The sequence below is a fragment of the Pseudophryne corroboree genome, chromosome 6 (genome assembly GCF_028390025.1).
Source record: "Pseudophryne corroboree isolate aPseCor3 chromosome 6, aPseCor3.hap2, whole genome shotgun sequence".
NCBI classification, from domain to species: Eukaryota; Metazoa; Chordata; class Amphibia; order Anura; family Myobatrachidae; genus Pseudophryne; species Pseudophryne corroboree.
This window is the reverse complement of record NC_086449.1, coordinates 80,178,614-80,202,921: the sequence shown is the minus strand read 5'-3', so window position 1 is coordinate 80,202,921 and position 24,308 is coordinate 80,178,614. Positions and strand designations below refer to the sequence as shown.

General features: G+C 47.6%; 1 protein-coding gene across 1 annotated transcript; it reads right to left on the bottom strand.

Annotated features, from left to right (window-relative positions):
- Positions 1-3,471: 3,471 nt before the first annotated feature.
- LOC134934301 (serine/arginine repetitive matrix protein 1-like) lies at positions 3,472-9,154 on the bottom strand. The gene is made up of 7 exons (XM_063929764.1): positions 8,757-9,154; positions 6,712-6,890; positions 6,027-6,546; positions 5,441-5,950; positions 5,226-5,354; positions 4,072-5,150; positions 3,472-3,559 (listed from the first exon to the last, which is right to left on the bottom strand). Exons 2-6 carry the CDS (start codon positions 6,886-6,888, stop codon positions 4,465-4,467), a joined length of 2,022 nt encoding a protein of 673 aa, XP_063785834.1. The 5' UTR covers positions 6,889-6,890; positions 8,757-9,154; the 3' UTR covers positions 3,472-3,559; positions 4,072-4,464.
- Positions 9,155-24,308: the final 15,154 nt, after the last annotated feature.

Here is a 24,308-nt window from a genome sequence, read left to right as displayed (position 1 = left end):
GCTAGCGGTGGGGTCACCCGCCGGTCACCGCTGACCGGCGGGTGACCTCACCGCTAGCCGCTAAGTTCCCACCATTGAATATAATGGAGGGAGCTGTGCGATGCGCTGTCACAGCGATCAGCCAATCAGGTGAGCGCAACGAAGTTGCGCTTCCTGATTGGCTTAGAGACCTGTCAGTGACAGCTGTCACTGACAGATCTTAATCGTGGAAAGGTGTCCCATGTGTCAGCATGGGACCCCTTTCAGTCCGTTTTTGGTGCGGGTAAATGCGCTTTCTTTTTTTGCCAAGTACGTGGATTTATCTCTGGACCCTGAGGTGAGTATATTGAACTTTGCTTTTCAGGTATCCGTGGATTCTACATGGAGAAGAGGACCGATGTCGGCGTGTGAACATAGGTAAGTATGTGTGTGTCGGTAGTGTGAAATAAAGTTTTACTGTCGACGGTGTCTGTGTACTGTTTTTATTTGGGTATTTTTTTTCCAGTAGTACTACAGGTACCAGCGGGCCCGTTTTTCTCCCGCATGCTGGTACTTGTGGTTCTCCAAGTACCAGCTTGCGGGAGAGGCTTGCTGGGACTTGTAGTACTAATGGAAAAAACAATATCTTTTTTTTTGAACACAAAGGCTATCAGCCCCCCCATCCGCAGCCCATTGGATGGGGGGGGACAGCCTCGGGCTTCACCCCTGGCCCTTGGGTGGCTGGGGGGGGACCCCTTGATTGAAGGGGTCCCCACTCCCCCAGGGTACCCCGGCCAGGGGTGACTAGTTGGATATTTGATGCCACGGCCGCAGGGCACGGCATAAAAGTGACCCCCGGCTGTGGCATTATCTGTCCAGCTAGTGGAGCCCGATGCTGGTGTTAAAAATACGGGGGACCCCTACTCGTTTTGTCCCCCGTATTTTTGGCACCAGCATCAGGCGCAGAGCCCGGTGCTGGTTTTAAAAATACGGGGGATCCCCTGTCAATTTTTTCCCCGCATTTTTAGAACCAGGACCAGCTCAATGAGCCCGAGGCTGGTTATGCTTTGGAGGGGGGACCCCACGCCATTTTTTTCCCTGATTTTACCGTTCCAGCAATAAAAAAATTTTAAAAAATATATAAATTATATTTGTGCCTCCCCCCCCCAAAAAAAAAGTACCTAATCCCTTCTATTATAAATAGATCTGCTATTCCCAAAAAAAAAAACACCAATAAAAACATGTTTAAAATTTGTCCCGGCCTTTGGGAGAAAGGGGTATGATGTGAAAACATTGGACCCCTTTCATTAGTCCGCTGGATCGGTGTGCGTTTTTTTGTTTTGCCAAGTACGTGGATTATCTCTCTGGACCTGGATGTACCTCTGGACGCTGGAAGGTGAGTATGATTTTTTGACAGGTACCTTCGGTTCGTCGGAGATCGTTGCAGTCGGCGTGTCAACACAGGTGAGATGGATTGCCCAGAACTCCCTTTGTCCAAAATCACCCTGGCATGTCCAAAATGCATCCCTCCGGCACTTGCGTCACTACACATCCAAACATTCCATGAAACAGCAATGCTGGTCAGGGAATGTTTGGATGTGTAGTGATGCAAGTGCAGGAGGGTTGCATTTGGCCCGCTGCAACCCGCTTGTGTTGTGTGGACTGTATGTACCTCTTCTTTCCATTCCCAGGGTGACACTATTACCCACATCTGGTAGCTCATACTGTTCTCTTCCACAGGTCCTGCGTTGTATCTTCCCAAGTGGCGTGGATGTGAGGAGACACGACATTTCACCCGATGTTCCATGGGCGACCTACTGGTGATGTGGACCTGACCCTCCGCCATGTAGCAGACAACCACCTCAGGTGAGATGCAATTGACCAACAAAACTCACTTGTCCTAAATCACCCTGGCATGTCCAAAGTGCAGCCCTACGGCACTTGCGTCACTACACATCCAAACATTCCCTGAAACAGCAATGCTGGATCAGGGAATGTTTGGATGTGTAATTATGCAAGTGCAGGAGGTTTGCATTTGGGCTGCTGCAACCCGCTTGTGTTGTGTGGACTGTTGTATGTACCTCCTTTTTCAGCCCCAGAGTGACACTATCACCCATACCTGAAAGCTTAAACGGTTCTCTTCCACAGGTACTGCGGTGTATCTTCCCAAGTGGCGTGGATGTGAGGAGACACGACATTTCACCCAATGTTCCATGGGCGACCTACTGGTGATGTGGACCTGACCCTCCGCCATGTAGCAGACAACCACCTCAGGTGAGATGCAATTGACCAACAAAACTCACTTGTCCTAAATCACCCTGGCATGTCCAAAATGCATCCCTCCGGCACTTGCGTCACTACACATCCAAACATTCCATGAAACAGCAATGCTGGTCAGGGAATGTTTGGATGTGTAGTGATGCAAGTGCAGGAGGGTTGCATTTGGCCCGCTGCAACCCGCTTGTGTTGTGTGGACTGTATGTACCTCTTCTTTCCATTCCCAGGGTGACACTATTACCCACATCTGGTAGCTCATACTGTTCTCTTCCACAGGTCCTGCGTTGTATCTTCCCAAGTGGCGTGGATGTGAGGAGACACGACATTTCACCCGATGTTCCATGGGCGACCTACTGGTGATGTGGACCTGACCCTCCGCCATGTAGCAGACAACCACCTCAGGTGAGATGCAATTGACCAACAAAACTCACTTGTCCTAAATCACCCTGGCATGTCCAAAGTGCAGCCCTACGGCACTTGCGTCACTACACATCCAAACATTCCATGAAACAGCAATGCTGGTCAGGGAATGTTTGGATGTGTAGTTATGCAAGTGCAGGAGGTTTGCATTTGGGCTGCTGCAACCCGCTTGTGTTGTGTGGACTGTTGTATGTACCTCCTTTTTCAGCCCCAGAGTGACACTATCACCCATACCTGAAAGCTTAAACGGTTCTCTTCCACAGGTACTGCGGTGTATCTTCCCAAGTGGCGTGGATGTGAGGAGACACGACATTTCACCCAATGTTCCATGGGCGACCTACTGGTGATGTGGACCTGACCCTCCGCCATGTAGCAGACAACCACCTCAGGTGAGATGCAATTGACCAACAAAACTCACTTGTCCTAAATCACCCTGGCATGTCCAAAATGCATCCCTCCGGCACTTGCGTCACTACACATCCAAACATTCCATGAAACAGCAATGCTGGTCAGGGAATGTTTGGATGTGTAGTGATGCAAGTGCAGGAGGGTTGCATTTGGGCCGCTGCAACCCGCTTGTGTTGTGTGGTCTGTATTTACCTCTTCTTTCCTGTCCCAGGGTGACACTATTACCCACATCTGGTAGCTCATACTGTTCTCTTCCACAGATCTTCCGGTGTATCCTTCCTAAGTGGTGTGGACGTGAAGAGACAGATCCCCTGATGTTCCCTGGGCAATCTTACATACAATTCAACTGCATTACAAATTTTAATAAAAACCACAGGAAACTTCTATTTTTAAAAGTTTATTGAAGATAAAAAAATTTTTAATAAAGTTTGAAAGTTAATTAAAAAAAAAAAGTAGTTTGTTCTTCTTTACATTCTTTTCTTGTGTATATAGATATCTGTGGGGAAAAGAAAAAAAAAAGTATATTTAAGTAAAAACACACTTGTTCATTTTTTTCCAATGAAAATTTGTGGAACAACACAGCCCAGCATGAGCCATTGCTGGGCGGTGTTGTTCTACAAAGGCATGCGGTTCAAAGTGAAAGAGTGTCGTCAGTGGTCAGCACTTTGACATGCTAACATTTGTGGAACAACACAGCCCAGCATGAGCCATTGCTGGGCGGTGTTGTTCTACAAAGGCATGCGGTTCAAAGTGAAAGAGTGTCGTCAGTGGTCAGCACTTTGACATGCTAACATTTGTGGAACAACACAGCCCAGCATGAGACATTGCTGGGCGGTGTTGTTCTACAAAGGCATGCGGTTCAAAGTGAAAGAGTGTCGTCAGTGGTCAGCACTTTGACATGCTAACATTTGTGGAACAACACAGCCCAGCATGAGCCATTGCTGGGCGGTGTTGTTCTACAAAGGCATGCGGTTCAAAGTTTCTTGAATTAAATTTGGTTCTACTCACCTTGGTACGCTCAACACAATCTTATTCCGTCCACTTCATTTTTCCTCACAAATCCTATGAAGTCAAAAACACAGACTAGTGAATAGTAAATTCACACAATGAAAGTCTACAGTACATCATTACAAAAAGGATTTTTTGAAGAAAAAGGGGGTATCAGAATAGCTCTTTGGCCCATCATACATGTAGCCGCAAGGAGCTTTCATCCGTTACCACACGCGCCCGCATACATGCCCGCGCATGTATGCCTACACAAAGCTCCTTGGTAGTACCCGGTCACGGGTGGGGAAGCCCAACAAAGAAAAAACAATAGTAAGAAAAACAACAAACTAATGGGAGGGGAAGACAGGGATACATGAAAAACATTTAAAATAAAATAAAATAATACGACCGGGTTTATGGTGGAAGTCTGTCCGGATCCTCTTCTTCCCCCTGATAGGGCGTGGATGTCCTGGGAGGCTGGGGAGTATGTCGACTGGCCCTCGGTGCCCATGCTGCTGAAGAATGTGCGGCTGGTGGTGGAGGCATCTGGGGGGTGGGGTACATCCCTGTATATCCCTGGTACATCTGTGACTGACTGTACTGGGATGGGACTTGAGGAAGGGTACGATGCGTCCTTGTGGCTTGAGATGGCGGATATGGTGGATCACCAGCGTGTTGATGAGCTGGTTCTGGGAGCTTATCATAGATCATCTGCAGTGTGGTTGCGATGAGCTGTTGGCTGGAAGCGGAGTGTCGATGACTATCCGACATGTTCTTATTGCTTTCTGCCAAACATGTGGTTTTTTCCACAAGCTTGACCAAGGAATCGGACATGATGTTAAGTATGTTCCTATTCTCCCTACGATCTTCAATTATGATCTGTAGTATTGTGGCCGTGCTGTCGGAAATAGTCTTCTGCAGTTCATGCAGATTGTTGGACATTTTCTCCATTGTCCTCTCAATGTTGTCCAGTCTGCTTCCCACAACATTTGTGTATGTATCCTGGCGTGTCCCAATCTCTGATGCCAGGGTGTGAACCCTCTGAACAGTTGAGGGATTCTGCCCTTCCTGGATGTCTGCCACCACATTCATTTGGGCAGCTGAAAAGAAAATTAGACAATATTATCCAAATTCAACAAACATTTTTTGGAAGGTTCACAATTCAATTTACTCACGCAGGGATGTAGTAACTGGAGCCTCCTGCACTTCCACCTCGTCATCCTCTGACGACTCCTGTAGGAGGAGATCCGGCCTGAAGTACGAACCAATCCCCGAAGCTAGTCCGCTGCTGGTTCGTGGCACCACTGTTTGCAAAATAAATTTTGGAAAAGTTGATAAACTTTACACAACTACTGCCCCCCCCCCCCCCCCCCCCCACAAAAAAACAAACAAACCTTCTCCATCCTGTGATGCCGCTGCTCAGGAGCTCCACTTGTCCTCGTTTCGGAAGACTTTTCAAGGGTCTGGCTGGATACATCTGCACGGCTGTCCTCAAACCCAAGAAAAGTTTCGTCAGTTAACCCTGTAGACTCAAACAGATCGAGTGATGGGTCCACAAGGGTTGTGTCTTGAGGCTCTTCAGTCACAGTCCCAGAGCTCCTGGAGAGACGACGATCTGGTGATGGCCTGCGCGCAGGAGCTGTAGTTTGGCGCCCATCTTGTGGTGTGGTCGCCGACGGTGTCTGGTGCACAGGTGATAGTCTGTGCACTGATGTCGTCTGGTGCACAGGTGACCAACTGCGCGATGACGAACTGTGGCGCACAGGTGACGATCTGTGTGCTCGCGATGCTTGCGGCGCAGTTGATGGTCCGCGCGCTGCTGCCGATGCCTGCTGCACAGGTAACGGTCCGTGCGCTGGCGATGTCCTGTGCGCAGGTGATGTCCTCTGGGCAGGTCTGTCTGAAAAAAAAAAAAAACACATTAGCACATACAAAAATTTTAAAGGGAAGTACAGCTCATGTGAATGTATTCTTACCATCAGACCTCCTTTTGGACGGCTGGTCTCCCGCCTTCCTCCGTCTTCTGGGCGGTTCTTCCTCCTCGAGAAAGCCAGCAGGACGGCTGGAGTCCACACCTCCGCGAACTCCTTCGACCATGACAGGGTTCAAGCGCCTTCTAATAACGTTCTCCCAGGGTAGCCACTTCAAATTGAGAGCCGGGCCACCTCCCGTAGCTGTCTCATGTCGGCGCTGAATCCCCATCTTCTTCTTGGTCTGTCTGCGGCAATCACTGTACCGCTTCAAGCAATTTTGGGTGCTCCGACGGTTTCCAGAAATTGCAGTTACTTGACTGGCGATGGATTCCCAGATGTTCCGCTTTACCTTAAATGCTGTTTTCTGTGCCCTTGATCCATACAAAACGTCGTAGGACCTGTCGACGCAATCCACTAGGACACAGTTTTCCGCCTCAGTGTATCTGGGTCCACGCGGCTTTTTCTGTCCTGCTTCTTCACCAGAGGCTTCCTCCTCCGACTGCTCCTCTGGCTGGCTTCTTGCCTTTAGGGATTAAAAAAAATAAAAAATTTTATTAAGATCGGTATGTACCTGTGAGTGTCAGTATCCCTGGCATTGCGCACCTATTACAGTAGGTGTGCATGGCATTGCACAAACTACAGTGGGTAAAGTTTGATGCTATTTGTGTCTGCAGGTGTGGTTAAGTACCTTTTTACTAGGCTTTTTCTTGGACTTCTCATGGGCCCTTGACGACCGCGGCTGGTCACTAGATGCCTGGTCGGTCGCATCCGCCTCCTGGGTTGGCTCCCACTCCTCATTGCTTTGCAGGGATATATCCGAGGGGGTGGGGGAAGGGGCGGATCGGGTTTGTTTGTCCCTTGACATCTCTGTTATAAAAAAAAAAACCATACATGTATAAATGGCTGACCCTCACAAAATGGCTGCCCCTTACAAAATGGCTGCCCCTTACAAAATGTCGACCAGGCTGTCGACTCAACTTGCTCCAAATCACCCCAAAATGGCCAGAAAGCATCCCTGCACACTCAGGAGGCACCCCACAGCAAAATTAGGCGGGAAAACACATGTTTGCAAAACAGTCAGCAGCACATGTCGACCAGGCTGTCGACTAAACTTGCTCCAAATCACCCCAAAATGGCCAGAAAGCATCCCTGCACACTCAGGAGGCACCCCACAGCAAAATTAGGCAGGAAAACACATGTTTGAAAAACAATCAGCCGCACATGTCAACCTGGCTGTCGACTCAACTTGCTCCAAATCACCCCAAAATGGCCAGAAAGCATCCCTGCACACTCAGGAGGCACCCCACAGCAAAATTAGGCGGGAAAACACATGTTTGAAAAACAATCAGCCGCACATGTCAACCTGGCTGTCGACTCAACTTGCTCCAAATCACCCCAAAATGGCCAGAAAGCATCCCTGCACACTCAGGAGGCACCCCACAGCAAAATTAGGCGGGAAAACACATGTTTGCAAAACAGTCAGCAGCACATGTCGACCAGGCTGTCGACTAAACTTGCTCCAAATCACCCCAAAATGGCCAGAAAGCATCCCTGCACACTCAGGAGGCACCCCACAGCAAAATTAGGCAGGAAAACACATGTTTGAAAAACAATCAGCCGCACATGTCAACCTGGCTGTCGACTCAACTTGCTCCAAATCACCCCAAAATGGCCAGAAAGCATCCCTGCACACTCAGGAGGCACCCCACAGCAAAATTAGGCGGGAAAACACATGTTTGAAAAACAATCAGCCGCACATGTCAACCTGGCTGTCGACTCAACTTGCTCCAAATCACCCCAAAATGGCCAGAAAGCATCCCTGCACACTCAGGAGGCACCCCACAGCAAAATTAGGCGGGAAAACACATGTTTGCAAAACAGTCAGCAGCACATGTCGACCAGGCTGTCGACTAAACTTGCTCCAAATCACCCCAAAATGGCCAGAAAGCATCCCTGCACACTCAGGAGGCACCCCACAGCAAAATTAGGCAGGAAAACACATGTTTGAAAAACAATCAGCCGCACATGTCAACCTGGCTGTCGACTCAACTTGCTCCAAATCACCCCAAAATGGCCAGAAAGCATCCCTGCACACTCAGGAGGCACCCCACAGCAAAATTAGGCGGGAAAACACATGTTTGAAAAACAATCAGCAGCACATGTCAACCTGGCTGTCGACTCAACTTGCTCCAAATCACCCCAAAATGGCCAGAAAGCATCCCTGCACACTCAGGAGTCACCCCACAGCAAAATTAGGCGGGAAAACACATGTTTGCAAAACAGTCAGCAGCACATGTCGACCAGGCTGTTGACTAAACTTGCTCCAAATCACCCCAAAATGGCCAGAAAGCATCCCTGCACACTCAGGAGTCACCCCACAGCAAAATTAGGCGGGAAAACACATGTTTGCAAAACAGTCAACAGCACATGTCGACCAGGCTGTCGACTAAACTTGCTCCAAATCACCCCAAAATGGCCAGAAAGCATCCCTGCACACTCAGGAGGTACACCAATGCTAATAGAAGACCCAAAAAAGTCAATTAAAGAAAAAAAAAAAACGTGAAAAACTACCCCAAAACCCAAGTCTCCCCCTAAAAATGCAGCAACACAAGCAAGGGGCTATACACATACCTGCACACATGCACACATACACAAACACCCCATGTACACCTCATGGCAACCCCCACTACACAAACACATACATGCAACACCAGACACACATGTGGTACTTACCTACAAATGTAGTAAAAGCTCCTAAAATGGCTCTGCTCCGGGGTAACAGGAATCCTCCTGACTGTCCTGGAATAAAGCCTGCTGGGGTGTCCAAAGATATCCACAGCAAACAACCAAATTGTTATCTCTGCACCTCCTCACACCTCTCTGCAGGTTCACAAAATGGCTGCAGAGCACATGCAACAAACAAGCCCTAATATAGTGCTGCTTTGGGCGGGATGGCGAATTCAGTACGCCCACTGATCGCCGATTGGCCGGAATCCGCCTGCGGGAGGGGCGAATCATTTTTTCATTGCATATTGCGAATCCAGGGTCCCGGCGACAGGGCTGCGGCTGGCGATAGCGGGCGAATCACACAGAGGCGGATCTAATGACGCGATTCGCCCGCTATTGCATATGCCCCTATAACTCTCTCTGCAAATGTTATATCTGCCCCCCCTGCAGTGCATATGGTTTTGCCCAACTGCTAATAAATTTGCTGCTGCAATCAACTCTGAATTACCCCTATGGTTTATAAACATTTCTGCATAACTCTCAGATAAGCAGCAAGTATTAGGTGCCTTTGTGGAAAAAGGGTGTAGATGTAAGTATAAGAAAGGAAGTGCACCAAAGGGAAGAGGGCCCTGCTCGCGACAGCTTACATTCTAAAGTGAGGGTCCTGCGCATGTGCAAAGTCCCAATATTTGGTATTTTGCACATCCCATAGCAGCATACTTGCCTACCCTCCCGGATTGGCCGAGAGGCTCCCAAAAATCGGGGGGTGCTCCCGGGCCTCAGGAAAGGCAGGCAAGCCTCACAGTGCAGCACCCCGCACCCCTTGTGAAATTGAGTTGTCTAGGGATGCTGATGATGCGATTCGCGGTGAATCGCATCATCGTAGCTCCACCCACCGCTTTGCAATATATGTAATGTGGGCATTGCATAGCAGGGGGCGTGGCCGCCATGACGCAATCACGTCTCCACGGCCCCAGACCGCCCCTTTATTTTACAGTCTCGTCCCCATATCATAGCCCCACCCCCTGTTCAGCCGACGTGGCTGCTCCCTCCCGGAGGGAGCAGCCTGAAACTCGGCAAGTCTACATAGCAGTAGCTTCAGGATCTGACTAATTCCCCCAGCCCGACCCCCAGCGCCTAGGAGTAGTGGTTGGTGGTGATATACCTGGTTTGGCTTGTCTTTGAGGTAGTAGACAGGCCAGGTAAACAAGACAATAATTGTAACACGTTGTGATTGGTCACCACAATAGGCTATACTGTAGTACAGTTCCCTGACCACATCCATTAATGTATTAATTGCAGTGGTTATTTGGACTAGGCTGGTGTTAGTGCAGCCTAGTAAATTTGGCATTAAAGTGTGTTGTGAGGATGTCATATATTCCAGGCCCTTGCGCATGTGCTGACAATTTGTGTGCATGTGGACTGTTGGCGCTTCCACAAACTTCTCTTTGGACTGTGAGGAAATCCTATACAGCCGAAGCCATATCAGGGGCAGGTCCAGCTTGGCCAGGCATGGTAGGTGGAGTAGCAGCTTGTGGTGGCAGGGTTGTCAGAGTAGCAAGTTGTTGTGGCTTGGTTGTCAGAGTAGCAGGCTGTGGTTGTGGGGTAGGCAGAGTACCAGGATGTTGTGGATGTGGACTTTCTTGTTGTGCAGATGGCACATACTCCTCAGCAACAAAATGGAGAATGACCTCTGCATTTCCTGATGTCCAGGATGAAGCCATAGAGCACTCTCTACTCACAATGTGGTAATCATGGCTTTGCATAGTGGGGGCGTAGCCACGATGAATATTTCTTTTTCTTAACAGTTATTTAAATGTCGTAAGCATATTTTGCAGCACTTTACAGAGCATATTTACCCATTCACATTAGTCTCTGCCCCAGTTGAGCTAACAATCTATAATTCCAGTGCTGCACGTGGGGCGGTACGGAGTACCAGTAAGAAATTCCCAGCAGGTATGCCGTACCGCCGGGCCGTCCAGCATACCTGCAGCCCGCTGCTGTGTGAGGGGAGGAGAGCGCAGCGCCTCTCCTTCCCCTCAATGCTCTGTGATGTGTCCGGTCTCCGGTGGCGGAAGCAGCGGAGTCATGTGTATCTGGCACTGTGGGGTAATATGTATCTGGCACTGTGGGGCAATGTGTATCTGGCCCTGTGGGGTAATATGCATCTGGCACTCTAGGGCAATGTATATCTGGCACTGTGGGGTAATGTGTATCTGGCACTCTGGGGCAATTTGTATCTGACACTCTGGGGCAATGTGTATCTGGCACAATGTGTATCTGGCACTGTGGCGTAATGTGTATCTGGCACCCTGGGGCAATGTGTATTTGACACTCTGGGGCATTTGTGTATCTGGCACCCTGGGGCAATGTGTATCTGACACTCTGGGGCATTTGTGTATCTGGCACCGTGGGGCATTTGTGCATCAGGCACCGTGGGGCATTTGTGTATCTGGCACTGTGGGGGCATATCAGGCACTGTAGAAGCATATCTGGCACGGTGGGGGCGTATCTGGCACTGTAGGGGCATATGTGTATCTAGCCCCCCATATGTGTATCACGCCCACATTTTCATTGGCCACGCCCTGTGTGGCATTTGGCCACACCCATGTTTTGGGCACACAGTACCTATAAGACATTTTTTCTATTTGCACCCCTGTTCCTACCACATGTACACACACAAACACAGGTGCCAATTGTCAGGAGCCAATTAACCTACCAATATATATTTTCATTGCGGGAGTACCGGAGCAACGGAGTACCCAGAGAAAACCCACGCAAACACAGTGAGAAGATACAAACTCCACACAGTGGGGCCATAGTGAAATTGCGTCATCACACCCAACGGGCCACCCACCTTTCCAAAACACGCAACCCCCACCACCGCTACGCCGAAGGGGGCAGACAGATAGACAGCAAGTATGAGTAAAAAGAAACATTTGTGTAAAAATCACAGTAATGGCCATTATATCTGTTACCTGAACTTCATTGGATCATTTCCACACATTTGCTAATCGCCGGTTGCTTTCTGTGTTGTAAGCACAAATGGACACCTTTTATCAATGTCAGTAACTAACTATCCCTCACAATTACAAATGAGCACGAGGAGACAGATTCAGAAGACATCTCGGTACTACAGAAAAGACGAGGTCCACATTTAACTGGCAAAAAATTCAAAAGCTCATTTTTAAATTGATTTCCTATTAGGCAATGGGGTTTTCTGAAACAGGTTAGGTATGTTTTCTAGAACATTTCCTCTGACTCAATAACCCTCTGATGTCTTCCTCCCGGCCTGGAGTCCTACTACCGAAATCACTACCACCTTCTATAAGAAGCTTATCTACTGGAGTCATCTTTAGAAACACTATTACAAAAAGTAAAATAGCACACGTGCTTTCACTTTGCGGATCATTCTGGGTTTTTTATATATATATATTTTTTCTTTAAAGGCCTGAAAATCTAAAATAGAAGTTGATCCAGTATGAAGGGGCAAGTTGTTAAGTTCTCATATAGGGGCATTCTACTTACTTAATCCAGCTAGGCTGCATGTGTTACACAACGCACACACAAACGCCTAATTTTTTTATTTCCACGGGCTATCTTATTGTTGCTGGAGGAAGCACAGCATCAATCAATCACCTGCGCTTCCTCCTGATCTGACTCTACTAGCAGGGTGGTAGTGTCAGTATAGGTACGGGGAGAGAGGCAATGTATCACCCCTCCAGACAATTTGACACCCAGTGCGATAATTAAAAATGTGCTCCCCTCCCCCATTGACATTCAATAATACGCCCCATAGCGATTTGAAAAAATGGGCGTGGTCTCACTACAATGGGTGTGGCCTCACAGGAAAAGACTACCTTACACCACAGTTTTTGACCCTGCACCAACAGACCTCGGTCACCACAGGGAGAAAAAAAAATTCCACCATGTTAAGCCCCCACAGTAATGCCCCCTGCACCATATTATGCCACACACCGCAATGCCCATGATACACTATGCACTGCAGTAAAGCATCTAATTACTTTTAAATTACGTGGTCATTGCCGAGGGTTTCACGTGCTGGGTGTCATGATCGTTGCGAGGGGTTTCATGTGCTCGGTGTCATGCTGATTGCCAGATGGCGTTTTCTGGCCTTACGTACATTAGCAGTTGTGAGCTTACTTGTTACTGGAGAGCCCTCTGCGCCCAGGGAGAGCAGCTCAGCCTGCGCTTCTACAGAGACACTCAGATCCTGCGACATGACACAATTTGCGATGATGGCACCGATGTACCGGCAATTATACGCCGTCAGATGGTAATTAGGAGGCAGCAGTGGGCGTCCCTATGCTCAGGTTAGCTTTTGTCCATATAAGTGTTTAATCACAATTGCGTATGGCAAGAGATAGCAACAGCAATCGCAAAAACAGCCACATATGAATTAAGTCCATTGATGCTTCTACAGTAGCTATGCATCTATGGGACAAGCAAGTTTATATTGCAGTTTATATAAATTATCTGCAGTACATAAAAATATGTTTTAAAGCAAAAATAATTATTACATTTTCTAGGACTTACACAAGCAAAAGTATAGAAGTGCTGTTATTTATTTAAAAACCTACTTAGATACAGAATATTTACAGTAATTGCTGCTTTGCTCTGCAGCATTGCTATTATATCTCCTTATGCACTGTAACGCCTCACAGCAGCCCGAGCCCTACACTGCAAACACAGTCACACTATTTGTTCCCAGCCAGCCCCGGGCCCCCTTCTGCCTCATAAAGCAATTACATACTTACCCTTCTTCTTCTTCCTCCTCTATCCCACGGTGCTCCTCAGGCGCCGCGGCTCCGCTCTGCCTCACTGGTGCAGCGTGACGTCATGAGCGCTGTTCAATAAACTTTATTGTACAGCTGTGGCACCTCCTTCCTTCCGTACATGTTCAGTAGTTTGCTGCAAGGGCATACCTACCATAGGTACAGGGAGTGCAGCTGCTATGGGACCCAGAGCTGAGAGGGGCCCATCTACCCTGTCACTGTTACATGTGTTATATAATTTTTACCATTCCTACCGTAGATACATAGGAACCCTTACAAACTTTAGCCATGGGGCCTACAAATATCTAGCTTTGCCTCTTTACCTGCTCATTGTAATGTGGTATAAAATGAATTGGAAGGCATTATAATGTTACATACTATGAACTGGAGCACTGTAATGTGATACAGTATGAAGTAAAGGCACTATAGTGTGGCATAATATGAACTGGGACAGCACTGTAATACAGCATAATATGAACTGAGGGCACTGTAGTGTTGCATAAGATAAGGAGAGTGCCTGGCTGGGCACGATATCTATATAAGAGTCTTGCAATTTTGTGATTGGTTGAAGAGGTCAATTGTTGCTAGGCAGATCAGAGTTTTGAGTGAGTGTAGGGGAGGTGTTTAGTGCATTAAGGGTAGAAACTTCCAGAGCTGCTTCCTCTTGTCGGCTGGAAGCCAACCCACCCACCCTATTGGCTCTCTAATTTGGCCCTCTTCAATTTGGCTTACTATTATCTTTCTTTCAGACTTAGTGGGCGGGACAGCACTACTGGCCAGCGGTCACTTGTAGCATAAGTGGGGTTGTGGGGCACTTACCCCTTTTGAAGGACGGCAAGTGTGTCCTGCCCTTGTGGGGGGGGGGCGAGGGGCGCTTCCTTGGGGAGCGTCCTCACTCTGCTATAGGAAGGGGTGGTGAGACCTTCGCAACACAGGTTATGCTGATATATATAGATGGGGCGTTTCAGACGCACCCATGACAGTTGGGGCGTTTAGTCGCCGCCATTTTGTAAGATCGTGACTAGAGCTGGTTAGTGGTAGCGTCTTCCTGGCCACCCACTACGAGTGAGGTCATTCCAATTAATAAATTCAATGACCATTTAATACAACGCAGTTGTGTCCGTGTCGTTATTTTTAGTTGATAAGCTAGCTTAAAGTGTATAGTTAACGTCAAGCACAATAAATGAATAGACGCCTTATATGTAAATTTGGGGTACTGCGTTGCATAATGTGTGTGTACTGGCAGCATTACATTGTGACATAATGTAAACTAAGTCATTATTATGGGGCATAAAATTAACAACTGCTGTGGAAAGATGTCTTTCAAGATGCATTGGGTCAGGGGCCCCTACAAAATAGCGCTATGGGTCCCTCAAAGTTCTGGCTACGCCCCTGGTTTGCTGCATGATCCTTGGGCAGCGGTCGGGGGGAGAACAGAGGGCCCGCCAGCATCACCTTACTTCTGGACAGTGGTGGTGGGAGGACGGGGGCCCAATTCATCAAACGGCAATAGCTACAGTGGCAGCGGGGGTCGGGTGGTTGAGCAGTCAGGTGGTACGAGCGGCCTGGGCCCTCCCCTCTTTATCAGAGTGGCCGGGTCGGGACATTTGTCCCTACAGTACCCCCTTGATGGCGGCCTTGTGCCATACCACCTACCTGATGACAGATAGATAGATAGATAGATAGATAGATAGATAGATAGATAGATAGATAGATAGATAGATAGATAGATAGATAGATTTATACATTCACACACACACGTCACACACATTTATTTTAAAAACAGTAGAGAGGACGCTATGGGGAATGCAAATAATAGAGTATTAAAATAAAATTACATCAATAAGGGGCCCATTTATTATTAATTGAGTTTCAGACAGGATAATTAGAATTTCCTATCACCAACATTCGGGCAATAAGAAATGAATTTCTACTTAGATGCATTAAAAATCACATCCTGGGACAGGTGCTCCTATAGGAGGCCATCACTGCGATGTGTAAGGTACATGTGTAGGATGACCATATTATCCCTTTTACCTGGGAAGCTCATGGATTACACAGGTTCTGTGGGTAATTAAAACCAGCTGAACTGTAGGCTTGAAGTCAGCCAGCCACAGAACCTGTGTAATCCATGAGCGTCCTCTCCCAGTAAATGATACGATATGTAGCCCATTAGCTACAATAGCTAATACCATCACTATTACGATCAGAAACAGGGAAAGTGCAGCAGATGCCTTTGATATCTGCTGCAGAACCCCTGTAATACTTTTAGGGGATACTAACATTATAAAGATATCCTCCGAAAATATCTGCTTTCAGGGGATTTCCCACAAAATGTGTGTAATAAAAATGCGTCTAAAACATAAGCCGCCCCCTTGCCTCTCCTTTTACGACAGAAATATTATATATATATATATATATATATATATATATATTATATACACATACACACGCACACACACACACATGCACACTGATGGATGTCAGCTCAGTTCAGAGTGTCTGATGAAGGGTACTATGTTGATGTTCCAGACAGGGGAGTATAGCTGCTAATATTATTGCTGACATAACCAGTGTCCTTGTCACCGCTGTGTAATGACGTCGGAAAGGTCAGTAAGCCAAGGTCTAGTTTGTCTCCACACCTCCCTGTGATCTCTATAGAGGTTTGCTGTCCTGCACATCACTGAGCCAATGCCTGTAAGCTTGGTCTGGTGAGAACTTATGTGACCAGCGAGCAGATCTCTTCAGACACACATTTCACATGTCATTAATTACATAAACATCCTAGTGATATTTGGTGGACCCCCTTTATTCAAGTAAACCTTAGTTACCTCTTATACCAGTAAATAAAGACACAGAGACTTGATTTTGGCAGAAAAATTGCTAGCTATTTATTTGACCCTAACCATAGCAAAACCTGTAATTGGGAAAAAGTTTGTTAAGATGCCGAATCAGCCGGCATAATGGTGGCAGAAAAAAGAACGGCTCTATTAAACTATTGGTAAACTTAAAATGGTAAACTGACCGAAACCGTCCAGCACCCTATCAAAACCGGTAATAGGTGTCAACACAACCCCCACAGTGACTTCCCACCGCTCCTGGGTGCCCTGCCGCTGCCTCCCGGATGGGTGGTCGAGCGGCCATTAAGTCGATGGAGGTGAGTGCACCTAAACCATATAACACTGAAACTTACTACCTATAAAAAACCATACAACTACAAACTGCCGTTCTTTTCCGCCTATAAATAGCCAACGAATAAACCAGCCAAGCAATTAAACGCCAATGCACTCCGTGTCAAAACAAACACAACCTCTACCCATAGGGCGGGAGGGCGGGAAGGAAATTCACAAGCAAAGAGACCCAAAATGGCCACTCCTGCCTATATATACCCTAACCCTCCCCTTTTCCTAAGGCTGTACTACCTCACAGCTAGGTCCACCCCTCACAGGATGTTTAACTCATTCCTCTCCTATGTAGTCAATTCTCTCTCCAGAAGGAACATTACTGTTCTCTACTCAATCTCACTGTAACTCCCCCTGTGGTTCCAGCTTCCTTCTGGGACAGAGAAGTTCTGGTCTTAATTTGTAGTGGAACGTAATCTGGATTTTATTTTATTTTTATATATCCCATGGCAATTGGTGCAGAACGAAGGTCCCAATAGGGCGGATGGCTCTGCAGCGATAGGCCTCTGCACAAAAACAGGTCCATCATCAAGACAGCATGATGATAATCAATGTGATCCGGACTGAAGATCGACAGTGTCTAGGTCGACAATGTTTAGGTCGACCACTATAGGTTGACAGTCACTAGGTCCACAGGGTTTGAAGGTCGACAGTGTTTCTAGGTTGACAGGTCAAAAGGTCGACATGAGTTTTTCATGTTCATTTTCTTTTTTTGAACTTTTTTATACTTAACGATCCACGCGGACTACGATTGGGAATAGTAACCTGTGCCGAGCGCAGCGATAGCGGAGCGGGGCACCTTGCCCGAATCATGGGGAGCCAAGCAAGCCATGCAAGGGGGACACGGTGCACTAATTGGGCTTCCCGGTCACTGTACGGAGAAAACGACACCAAAAAACCATGAAAAACTCATGTCGACCTTTGACCTGTCGACCTAGAAACCCTGTCGACCTTCAAACCCTGTCGACCTATAGTGGTCAACCTAAACATTGTCGACCTAGACACTGTCGATCTAATGATCCACACCCATAATCAACAGCCCAGCTGACCACATGATTAACCATAAATATTACTATTTCTAGTCTTTGAAAATTATGAAATTTTTCTACTTTTACATATTAAAGTAACCTTAGGGCTGAGCGTAGGGGTGAACATGCCCACATGGTACTGGCCACACCCACACAGCACTAGTCACCCCCCCCCCCCCCCCATTGCTTCTCACAATAGGCCCTTGATCATTTTCAGCCCCAGGTCCATGTGTCCCTTAATCCAGACATGCATTAGTGTTTAGGGGTCATTTGAATACCCTCCCAGCATATGCCGCAAGTTTTTGACCATGAGTCATGGAAAAGTGAAAGTGCGAGATAATGAAATGTTATGTGATATATCTAATATGCTGATTTTTTAACCGCTGTATAAAAAAAAAAAATCTCAACCCTTTTTAAAACACTATTGCAGGGCTAGACATAAATCTTTGGCATCAATTTGGAACGGCAGCTTTCAGAATAGGTGCCATTGCTTGCAACCTCTTACATATCGCTAGAGACCTCTTAGAGTGCTCCAAAGGCATAGCCTTGGCACATGTTACATATAAAAGTAAGAGAAAGTTTTGGGGAGGCAAGCTGTCTAATGGGCCCTACACACTGATAGATCTGCTGCCGAGCTGCCCGACGGCGGATGCGGCCGACGGGCGACCCGGCGGCTGGGGGGGAGGTAGTGACGGGGGGAATTAAGTTCCTTCACTCCCCCCGTCACCATAGCAGTGCAGGCAAATATGGACGATCTCGTCCATACTTGCCTGCATGCACAAGCGACGGGGCACCAGCGATGAACGAGCGCGGGGCCGCACATCGCTCATCGCTGGTGCCTCCACACTGACAAATATGAACGGTATCTCATTCATTAATGAACGAGATCGTTCATATCTTTCAGTATTATCTGCCAGTGTGTAGGGCCCATAAGAAGGACCTATATTTTATTTATTCCTTATATTTATTTTTCAGTTAAGCATGTACAAACATACTTAACAAACAGATTTACGTACTGTTCCTTTGGGGAAAATAAAAAAAAATTCAGTGTTAATGTTCTTGTCGGCAGTAATTTATGTACGTAGTTAGCTGCGTAAATCCTTGGTAGAATGGGGTCCATTTGTCCCTGAGTTTGGCTCAAGGACTCTACTGATTAAGTAACTCAACAGCCAAGGTTTAGTTTGATACAGTATATGATAATTAACTGGAGAACTTAGGAACGGAGCGGAAATTGCTTTCTTCTGAGGACAAAAAATATGCAACTTTCTTAATGCTTAACTGAGGTTAGAAGCAGGAACACCACACTAGAACAATGTCACCTGGGAATGTCTGTGTGGGTACAGTTCTGAGTTTCCAGACAACACTGTACAAATGAGTTCCATATTATCTACCGAAGGACACAATACCGACATGGTCATAATCCCGACAGCCATTGACTTGCAGTCAAAATACCGACACAGTAAAAATACCGACATTCATCATGCTGACATAGTCAGAATACAGACATTCGAAATGCCGACAGGTCAAAATCCCGACATGCGTTTTTCTGGGAGGTTTTTGTGTTAATGTTGACATAGGTCAACATGGACACTGTCTAAGTGTATACCGCTCTCCCTATGCTTCGGGCACGGCACTATTGAACAAGTCTGTTTTGGGGCAAAAATGCCTTAAAAACGATGTCGGCATTTTGACATGTCAGCATTTAAAATGTTGGTATTCTGACTGTGACGGCATTTTGAACATGTTGGCATAATGAATATTGGTATTTTGACCGTGTCGGTATTTTGACTGTCGGTCAATGGCTGCCGGGATTATGACAATCGGTATTGTGTCCGCCGGTAAAGCAGCTGCTACCCATACAAACTTGTACGACACAATACTGGACAGGGATGTATCTGAGAATTTTATCTGAGGCCTTTCGCCAAAACAAAAATATATGAATTTATTTTTTGTTGTCTGATGATGAATATTTAGACAGAATTTCCTTTTGATCCATCAGTGTTTGCTTGAAGTGTAAATTATGGGACACTACTGTCTTCTTGGAAATGATCATGAAGCCGCCACTAAAAGTAAGGTCAGAATTAGTCTTTGCAAAGGTGAAATCTGCCCAGCCACTCCTGGCCCTTCTGGACGACTGGTTTGGTGCACCAGCAGGACTAGCTGGAACTGAAAGGCTTTGCAGAGTTTGATAAATACGTATGCCTGTGAGATCATTGCGTGCGACCAGTAGCGGATCTTGCCACGGGTAAGCAGGACTTTTGCCCGGGGTGCCGCCTTCCGGAGGGCGCTGGCGCCCTCCGGAGGGCGCTGCACCATGGCAAGATCCGCTACTGCTGTGCCCCCCGCTGCCCGCTGTGTCCCCCACTGGTCCCGCTGGTTCACCGCTGTGAAGAAAACTAGACGCTACGCGTCTAGTTTCCCTTCGTGGAGAGGACCTTTGCTGTGCGGTGCGCGATGACGTCATCGCGCACCACACAGCATTGTAAGACTGACAGACGCTAGGGGTCATAATTGACCTCTAGTGTCTGTCTATGCCAGATCCGGGGAGAGGAGCGGCGCCAGCGGAGGTCTGCAGCGGGGATAGTAAGTATTAATTTTTTTTTCTTTTTCAGTGGCGCTACTCTACTGTACAGGGGGCATAACTGACCACGCCCCTTGTATGAAGCCACGCCCCAATTTCCCGCCCGGGGCGCCAAAAGGGCAAGAACCAGCCCTGCGTGCGACAATGGATGACATTAGGCAGAAGCACACATAAAAATGGAGTCGCTTTGATTTACTATAACACTGTGCAGTGAGTTTATACACTGTATGACGTTTTCTGCTTCCTGCAGTGAGATATGGTTTTATGTCACATGCTCCTGTGTTCTACGTTATCTTGGTCACATATTTCTTCTCTTCTGGAGCCTGGCGTCTGACGCTGGTTTATTTATGTAGATTTATTGTCATGACTGTATAACTTAAAAGCCCCAAGTTGCTGCTGCTAGTGGCTAGCAGAGCAGTGTAATACCAGGGAACTTATAGTCATATCAGGGCCGGATTAAGCCTTGGGGGGCCCGGGGCACTTAAGACAAGGGGGCCCAGGGGAAGGAGGATGTATATTAGATTGTGCATACCTCCTAACATGATCCATTATAGATGGAACAAAATGTTCTCTACCTGGAATTCCCTCTTACACCAAGATGGGGTTCCCCAGACACCCAGGCGGGAAGGAGGCGATGCTGGGATCCCTGGGTCACGTACAGCAGCTCTCGCTCTCCTCCTATCTATCCTCTGGTTGAGAAGCTCCGTTGGTAGCTCATGAAACCCTGATACTCCTGTGTCTCTCAATCACTCTGGAGATACTTATTAGGTGCTATAAAAGGGGAGGAGTCACAGCAAACAGATGGGGGGGGGGGGGGTGCTTCCCCTCCTGGTGTCCCTACAGCACACTGACTAATACCCGCAACAATACCTAAACCTATTTGGTAACAGAATTTCAGACATATTTGTTACATGAATTTGCAAATACATGGGAAGCTGCTGAGCCGCGTCACGTCCTCTCCGACATCAGCAGTCCTACACTACCTAATAGCAGTGCCCACATAGGGCTAGAAAAGGGATTGGGTCACAGCAAACAGAGATGGGGGTGCTCCCCCCCCCCCCCCATAGTATCCCCCCAGCACACTTACTAATACCCGCAACATTACCTGAACCTATCTGGTTCAGGTATTGTTGCACGTACTAGTCAGTGTGCTGGGGGGATACCGGGGGGGGGGGGGAAGCAAACCCCCCCCCCACCTCTCTGTTTGCTGTGACCCCTCCCCTTTTCTAGCACCTGATAGTATCTCCAGAGTGGTTGAGCTGCTACCACTGTTTGTTTGCATTTGTGAGAAGGCATTGAATGGGAGCAGCATTTGGAAGGCATGCTGGTCCTTGTGGTGCTAATGGGAGTCTTAGTGGTGGCTCTCAGGTAAACGAGCCCTCAATCTGGATGTAAGTTTGTATGAGCCTTTATCATGAGGCCTTACTGTAGACAAATCACATGGACCTATGTGGGCACTGCTATTAGGTAGTGTAAGGACTCCTGATATCAGAGAAACCTTGACGCAGCTCAGCAGCTTCCCATGTATTTGCAAATTCATGTAACAAATATCTCTGAGCACCATCCCCCCCTCTCTGTTTGCTGACTTCTGTGTCTCTACCTGCACTGCATACTGGCCTGCTCACATTCTGGGTCCCTGGTTCTGCTGCTCCATAAGAGGCTAGTGTTGTCAGTGTGCTCCGGCCAGGGGGCCCCTAACAGAAGGGGGCCCGGGGTACAGTATGCCCTGTGCCTCCACCTTAATCTGCCTATGAGTCATATACTAGGGATGTGCACTTGAAATTTTTCGGGTTTTGTGTTTTGGTTTTGGGTTCGGTTCCGCGGCCGTGTTTTGGGTTCGACCGCGTTTTGGCAAAACCTCACCGAATTTTTTTTGTCGGATTCGGGTGTGTTTTGGATTCGGGTGTTTTTTTCAAAAAACCCTAAAAAACAGCTTAAATCATAGAATTTGGGGGTCATTTTGATCCCAAAGTATTATTAACCTCAAAAACCATAATTTCCACTCATTTTCAGTCTATTCTGAATACCTCACACCTCACAATATTATTTTTAGTCCTAAAATTTGCACCGAGGTCACTGGATGACTAAGCTAAGCGACCCTAGTGGCCGACACAAACACCTGGCCCATCTAGGAGTGGCACTGCAGTGTCACGCAGGATGGCCCTTCCAAAAAACACTCCCCAAACAGCACATGACGCAAAGAAAAAAAGAGGCGCAATGAGGTAGCTGTGTGAGTAAGCTAAGCGACCCTAGTGGCCGACACAAACACCTGGCCCATCTAGGAGTGGCACTGCAGTGTCACGCAGGATGGCCCTTCCAAAAAACACTCCCCAAACAGCACATGACGCAAAGAAGAAAAAAAGAGGCGCAATGAGGTAGCTGTGTGAGTAAGATAAGCGACCCTAGTGGCCGACACAAACACCTGGCCCATCTAGGAGTGTCACTGCAGTGTCACGCTGGATGGCCCTTCCAAAAAACACTCCCCAAACAGCACATGACGCCAAGAAGAAAAAAAGAGGCGCAATGAGGTAGCTGTGTGAGTAAGCTAAGCGACCCTAGTGGCCGACACAAACACCTGGCCCATCTAGGAGTGGCACTGCAGTGTCACGCAGGATGGCCCTTCCAAAAAACACTCCCCAAACAGCACATGACGCAAAGAAAAATGAAAGAAAAAAGAGGTGCAAGATGGAATTGTCCTTGGGCCCTCCCACCCACCCTTATGTTGTATAAACAGGACATGCACACTTTAACCAACCCATCATTTCAGTGACAGGGTCTGCCACACGACTGTGACTGAAATGACGGGTTGGTTTGGACCCCCACCGAAAAAGAAGCAATTAATCTCTCCTTGCACAAACTGGCTCTACAGAGGCAAGATGTCCACCTCATCATCATCCTCCGATATATCACCGTGTACATCCCGCTCCTCACAGATTATCAATTCGTCCCCACTGGAATCCACCATCTCAGCTCCCTGTGTACTTTGTGGAGGCAATTGCTGCTGGTCAATGTCTCCACGGAGGAATTGATTATAATTCATTTTAATGAACATCATCTTCTCCACATTTTCTGGAAGTAACCTCGTACGCCGATTGCTGACAAGGTGAGCGGCGGCACAAAACACTCTTTCGGAGTACACACTTGTGGGAGGGCAACTTAGGTAGAATAAAGCCAGTTTGTGCAAGGGCCTCCAAATTGCCTCTTTTTCCTGCCAGTATAAGTACGGACTGTCTGACGTGCCTACTTGGATGCGGTCACTCATATAATCCTCCACCATTCTTTCAATGGTGAGAGAATCATATGCAGTGACAGTAGACGACATGTCCGTAATCGTTGTCAGGTCCTTCAGTCCGGACCAGATGTCAGCATCAGCAGTCGCTCCAGACTGCCCTGCATCACCGCCAGCGGGTGGGCTCGGAATTCTGAGCCTTTTCCTCGCACCCCCAGTTGCGGGAGAATGTGAAGGAGGAGATGTTGACAGGTCGCGTTCCGCTTGACTTGACAATTTTGTCACCAGCAGGTCTTTGAACCCCAGCAGACTTGTGTCTGCCGGAAAGAGAGATCCAAGGTAGGTTTTAAATCTAGGATCGAGCACGGTGGCCAAAATGTAGTGCTCTGATTTCAACAGATTGACCACCCGTGAATCCTTGTTAAGCGAATTAAGGGCTCCATCCACAAGTCCCACATGCCTAGCGGAATCGCTCCCTTTTAGCTCCTCCTTCAATGCCTCCAGCTTCTTCTGCAAAAGCCTGATGAGGGGAATGACCTGACTCAGGCTGGCAGTGTCTGAACTGACTTCACGTGTGGCAAGTTCAAAAGGTTGCAGAACCTTGCACAACGTTGAAATCATTCTCCACTGCGCTTGAGACAGGTACATTCCACCTCCTATATCGTGCTCAATTGTATAGGCTTGAATGGCCTTTTGCTGCTCCTCCAACCTCTGAAGCATATAGAGGGTTGAATTCCACCTC

Bases quoted from the DNA above. Each gene is read 5' to 3' on its own strand.
- LOC134934301 (XM_063929764.1), bottom strand. From the start codon at position 6,888: ATGTCAAGGGACAAACAAACCCGATCCGCCCCTTCCCCCACCCCCTCG. The intron at 6,547-6,711 runs GTACTTAACCAC...TAATCCCTAAAG, and splicing joins AGAAAAAGCCTAGTAAAAAG to GCAAGAAGCCAGCCAGAGGA. The intron at 5,951-6,026 runs GTAAGAATACAT...TTTTTTTTTCAG, and splicing joins GTCCAAAAGGAGGTCTGATG to ACAGACCTGCCCAGAGGACA.